Here is a 6,059-nt window from a genome sequence, read left to right as displayed (position 1 = left end):
CGTGCGTAAAATTCGCATTCCTAAGGGAGAGTTGTCTCATGTGCAATTTCAGCACCACTGACAGCACCCCTGGATATTACTATTCATTATCCCCACAGCAATGAAATGCTCCATATTTTTTTCACTGTTTATAGCAAAGTAGAGATTCAATTTAAAAAAAACATTCACTCAGGCCTACATTTTGCAAATTGAATTGTTGCTTTTGAAGAACAGGAACCTACAACTGGAGTGTGCAACCTAATCCAAATAGAAAGCTCATTGGTATCTTTCTAGCGAGAGGAGTAGAAACTCAATTCACGTAGTGCGTGTTTCCACAACGGAGGTGTGTGTGTGTGTGTGTGTGTGTGTGTGTGTGTGTGTGTGTGTGTGTGTGTGTGTGTGTGTGTGTGTGTGTGTGTGTGTGTGTGTGTGTGTGTGTGTGTGTGTGTGTGTGTGTGTGTGTGTGTGTGTGTGTGTGTGTTGGCTCAGGGGACTCCCTCCCTCCTCAAAGCGCTCACGAACTCAAAATAGCCTCAGTGCTGTGCTGTCAGTGCTGCTGTCTTACTTTGGCAAGGCAGGTCAGACGACACGCGAGGTGATAACATGCGGTCGCCAACGCGCTTCAATCTTTTGGCGCACCGAACACCCAGTTCGGTTCAGCGTGGATGCAACACATTTGTCGCAAATTCACTAAGCAATCTCAAATCCTTTGTTTGTATATTTATTTCAAATAGAATGGCTGACGAAGGGACGACAGAGCACCGTGAGTTGGTTACTACTGCGTCCTCAGACGCGCATGGCGCTATGGACTGTCTTTCCACTTGAGAGGACACAGAGAACCCTGCGAAATACATACAACTCAGTGCATAAGAACCACTCCGTTCCGTTATCTCTTGGGGAGATTATGTGGAACTCGACCGAATCGGAGGGAACATCCGACGGTGGAAAGGAACTGGTCATCCGGACAGTGACGGGCTGTTTGCTCTCACTGCTCATCCTATGGACACTGCTGGGAAACCTTATGGTGTGCTCTGCCGTGCTACGAATTCGGCAATTACGAAGTAAAGTGACCAACATTTTCATCGTTTCTTTGGCTGTGTCGGATTTATTCGTTGCAATTCTGGTGATGCCATGGAAAGCTGTGGCTGAGGTGGCGGGGTATTGGCCATTTGGCACTTTTTGTAATTACTGGGTGGCGTTTGACATTATGTGCTCAACTGCGTCTATCCTCAACCTCTGCATTATCAGCGTGGATAGATACTGGGCCATATCAAGTCCGTTCCGCTACGAGAGAAAAATGACCCAACGAGTTGCCTTTGTGATGATAAGCGTCACGTGGACTTTGTCTGTTCTCATTTCATTCATACCCGTCCAACTGAACTGGCACAAAGCCAGCGAAGACGAAATAGTCAGAGCGCACAACGCCTCCTTGGGTCAAGTAGAAGAAAACTGTGACTCTAGTCTCAACAGAGAATACGCCATATCGTCATCTTTAATAAGTTTCTACATACCCGTAGCAATTATGATTGTGACGTACACGAGAATCTATCGGATTGCTCAGATCCAAATCAGGACTATAGCGTCCCTAGAGCGCGCGGCAGAGCACGCCACAAGTTGCAGGACCAACAGACTCGAGTGCCAACACCACAATACATTGAAAACATCTATTAAAAGGGAAACCAAAGTTTTAAAAACGTTATCGATCATTATGGGTGTTTTTGTGTGTTGTTGGTTACCTTTTTTTATTTTGAACTGCATAGTTCCATTCTGTGACAAACCACAGACTGACCAAGATGCAAGTCTCCCCTGCGTCAGCGAGACAACATTTGACGTCTTTGTGTGGTTTGGCTGGACTAATTCATCCATGAATCCTATTATTTACGCTTTTAACGCAGAGTTCAGAAAAGCATTTGCCAGTCTGCTGGGTTGTCGTAATTTCTGCTCCAGCACACCAGTTGAAACTGTGAATATTAGCAACGAGTTGGTCTCCTACAACCAGGACACACTTGTCCATAAAGAAATCGTGAATGCCTACGTCAATATGATCCCCAACGTAGTGGAATGCATTGAGCACGAGGACACGTTTGACAGGATATCACAGCTAACTCACAACAATGAAAATGGCACCGACTCCGTTTGTGACTTGGACGACTGTGAGGAAGAGATTAGCATCGACGGGATGACACCATTTACCCCCAATGGTTTACATTGAATTCACTTGTCTCACCTCGTGCGTAAGAGGATGTATTGCTTCAATCAGATATGTGAGATGTGGTGTTGTTGTCCCATGCTGAAAAGTGACGTAAATTTGTGTCTTATAAGAGAAGACGCCAGTCTTTGTTTATTCATATGATCTCTAAAAGTTATAGCTTCTATGTATTTGGAGCAGCAGATGTATTGAAACCAGTTGCTCCAATTGGTACAAGTTACCCTAGATGGTATTCAGAAATGACTGCTTATCATTATCCGATCAATGACAGTGGGACCAAAGTCCTCCATACTATGGAAAATATGGTAAGCCTTACAGGCGCAGTGTAGCCACATGCAGTTGTGTAAATGCCTTATTTATTCTGGGAAAGAGTGCAATATCATGTTTAAAACAAGGGGAATGTTAAAGGATTACAAAATGTTTAATTTACATAAGGCCAAAATATTAAAAGTGCTTACACGCTCTCTGACGTCTCGCGCGCACAAACAAACACACACAAAAAAATAGCCCTGCTCTCCACGTACTGAAGTAACTGCACAGTAGGCAAAGCATTCTCAATCGAATTATGCTCCTGCAGCAGCAGACCTCTTATAGGCTTGACTTTATCCATAATAAATCCACACCGGTCCAAAGCTAATTAGGAACTTAATTTGAGTGATTATGGCGAACACCTGCCAAGTATGACAAGCTTACGGCCAGGTACCACACCCTAATAGGGTAACCCCCCATACAGTTGAATGTGGACACAATTTTAATACTTTTTTGTATATATTTTTCTGAAATATTTTATTAAAATACGCAAATTGGGTGGCCTCGTTAAATATTTTGCATATCACGGAAATCCATTTTTCTGGACACTGGATAAAGTCGGTCTAAATATTTTGGTTTCATTTTGTTACAACTCCAGGATCGGTAATGTAAAATAAATATTGTCTCATTTTTCAGAAGAAAATGTAATCGAGAAGAAACATTTGACAACATATCAGCAATTCCCTATGTATAAGTATGGAGAATACGTCTAAGGATAACCACACACAATTTGGTGAATGCAGATGCGTCTGAGGCTGAAGAAAATGAGTTAGCATGTGGGAAGAGTCTGACTTTCGGCAAATGGCAGTTAAAGACAAGTAGCCTGAATTTAGCCTACCAACCCACTGGGCACAGATACCAATTCACCATCTATTCCACGTTGGTTCAAGGTAATTTTTATTGAAATTACGTTGAAACAACGTTGATTCAACCAATGTGTGCCCATGAGAAACGCCAAACACCTACATTATTTAGACCCAATCACCATCTCTTCAAAATAAGTTACTACATACAGTCCAGTTTGTAATATTGTCTATAAAATGGGTTTTTATTCAATTATGTGTGATTCAATGTTGTGAGCTTTGCAATGATCGATGTATGGACATTTAAAGCAGGTTACAATTCAATAACTTATGATGGTAGTATGATAAACTAACGAAAATATAAATTTTCCTCAACCTATTTTAGAAATACTAATATTATTGGATTAAATACAAAAAAATCTCCAAATTGCTAGGTAGATGAAAAAATGTAATTTCAGTTTGTGGTGCCTGACCTTAAGGGATGTTCTATTCTACCTCTCTATTTGGTGAGAAAAATGGCCAAGACACACAAATCCAACCACTCTCCATTCTCTATCATACAGCATCCATGTTAAGAAGTCCACCAAACACCATTCGTAAAGCTAATTCCCACTTGACAAAAACTGGTTGAATCAACACAGTTTCCATGTCACTTCAACCCCACAAATCTATGTGATAATGTTGAATGTGGAAAACTGATTGGATTTGCAACAAGTAATAAACATAAGGGCATTTCATATTTTTATTCACCCACATTTTAACCTAAAGCCAATGACATGGTGAATTTTCTGTTTTTGTTTTCAAGTTGAATTCACCTTAGTTGACAACTCAACCAAATGTCAATCAAAACTAGATGTTGAACTGACGTCTGTGCCATGTGGGTTGGCTCTATGAATCTCCCCAATTCCCAGTTAACAATCAGCTTTTCAAGATCACATAATATGTGATATGACATACTATGTAAACAAATTAATCAACCATTACAAGTATGTGCAATGGGGTAATACAAATCTTGGTGTGAAATTCCACAGTGGGACCATGGTCAGCTTGATTTAATTTAATTTGAGCTACTTTACATATTTTGAAAATGTACAGATGATATTCAATGTATACTGCCATCCAAACAGTGAAGTGTGTCACCATTTTGCAATAAAATACTCTCTAGCAGAGACTCAATTTATTCTAGTGGTCACTGTTCTTGTAGCCTGACTACCCATCTACATCACTCTGGCCAAATGCCACGCCCACTAGCGTTTCTTCTTCATGATGAGTCTGGATTTGCTTTCCTCCCTGACATCTTGTAGAATGCAAACACATTCTGATCATTTGGGTTGGGCCAGAGCCGGCCTACATGATGATGTTATCAACTTTGATACTCTGATTGGTTAGATTGGTTAGAGATGATCCAATTGCTGATGAATTTGTTTTGTACAACACCGCTCATTTTGAAGTCAACATAAGCGACATCCAGGATATCAGGTTCAGACTGAATGTATGTTTAAGCGATCGATAGAGCTTCAGAATTCAATTCAGGATAAGTCGTCAGGCAACTGTTGTCATAGAATGAAAGGGAACAATTTTACTGTGTCCATATTATGACAGCCTCAGAGTAACAAGGAGTTAGTCAAGGAACTGCTTAGTGTTTTATTCCCTAGTGGGAAAACAATGTTGTATTTGATATTAGCAATCTTTAATTTAATAAGTTCTTATTTAATAAGGAGAATACCATTCAAATCTATTTATATCATACTGCTAATAGACCTATACAAAAAATACAGTTAAATGCATAAGTGTTTAAATACTTTTGGTCTTTGGGGAAAAGTTGCACCATTGTGTTGTTCAAGGTCTCCTTTCAGAGTGGTTGAACATGCCACCATCGCAGGCCCTCCCAACCAACCATTCATGTATTAACTGTCAGAAGTACATTTCCAGTTGAAAAGATCGACTTTGCTCAGACAAAATCACCCAGAGGGAAAACTTCCAGACATTTGCCTCACCTTGCATCTCCGTAGAGTTGTTTGAGTCTTCAGTTGTCGCTATTTCCTTCCCATAAAACAGAGTTTAGTTATACAATGAATTGTTCTTTTGTCTCTGAAAAGTAGAACAAAACCTAGGGAGATGGCTACGTGCCATGCTCTCGTCTCAGTGAAACCACATGGGCTTAGCGCTGTGGCTCGTCCTCCCCTCCCCGCGCTGAGGAGATGTGAAAGGTAGTTGGTCATGATGTTCTGCGATGACAGGAGGTTTGAAGAGGAAGCAGAGGCAGGCTCAAGGGGGTTTCTCTATCGGTCACTACATATTCATCAAAAGCCTCTCTCTATTTCCATAGATTCTCTCTCTCTCTCTCTCTCTCTCTCTCTCTCTCTCTCTCTCTCTCTCTCTCTCTCTCTCTCTCTCTCTCTGACATTGTTGTTTACTCACCTATAATTCACTAATTTGAGTCAATTGGAGGTGTACCTATGGATGTATTTCAAGGCCTACCTTCAAACCCAGTGCCTCTTTGCTTGACATCATGGGAAAATCAAAAGAAATCAGCCAAGACATCAGAAAAACAATTGTAGACCACAAGTCTGGTTCATCCTTGGGAGCAATTTCCAAATGCCTGAAGGTACCACGTTCATCTGTACAAACAATAGTACGCAAGTATAAACACCATGGAACCACGCAGCCATCATTAACGCTCAGGAAGGAGACGTGTTCTGTCTCCTAGAGATGAACGTACTTTGGTGAAAAAAGTGCAAATCAATCCCAGAACAACA

General features: G+C 41.0%; 1 protein-coding gene across 1 annotated transcript; it reads left to right on the top strand.

Moving 5' to 3' along the window:
* Positions 1 to 534: 534 nt before the first annotated feature.
* LOC109868537 (D(1B) dopamine receptor-like) lies at positions 535 to 4,809 on the top strand. The gene has a single exon (XM_031826318.1). The coding sequence runs from the start codon at positions 776 to 778 to the stop codon at positions 2,189 to 2,191; it is 1,416 nt and encodes a 471-aa protein (XP_031682178.1). The 5' UTR covers positions 535 to 775; the 3' UTR covers positions 2,192 to 4,809.
* Positions 4,810 to 6,059: the final 1,250 nt, after the last annotated feature.

This window comes from Oncorhynchus kisutch, linkage group LG1 (genome assembly GCF_002021735.2).
Source record: "Oncorhynchus kisutch isolate 150728-3 linkage group LG1, Okis_V2, whole genome shotgun sequence".
Classification (NCBI taxonomy): domain Eukaryota; kingdom Metazoa; phylum Chordata; class Actinopteri; order Salmoniformes; family Salmonidae; genus Oncorhynchus; species Oncorhynchus kisutch.
The sequence above is the reverse complement of the archived record's forward strand: the minus strand, read 5'-3'. Positions and strand labels throughout refer to the sequence as shown.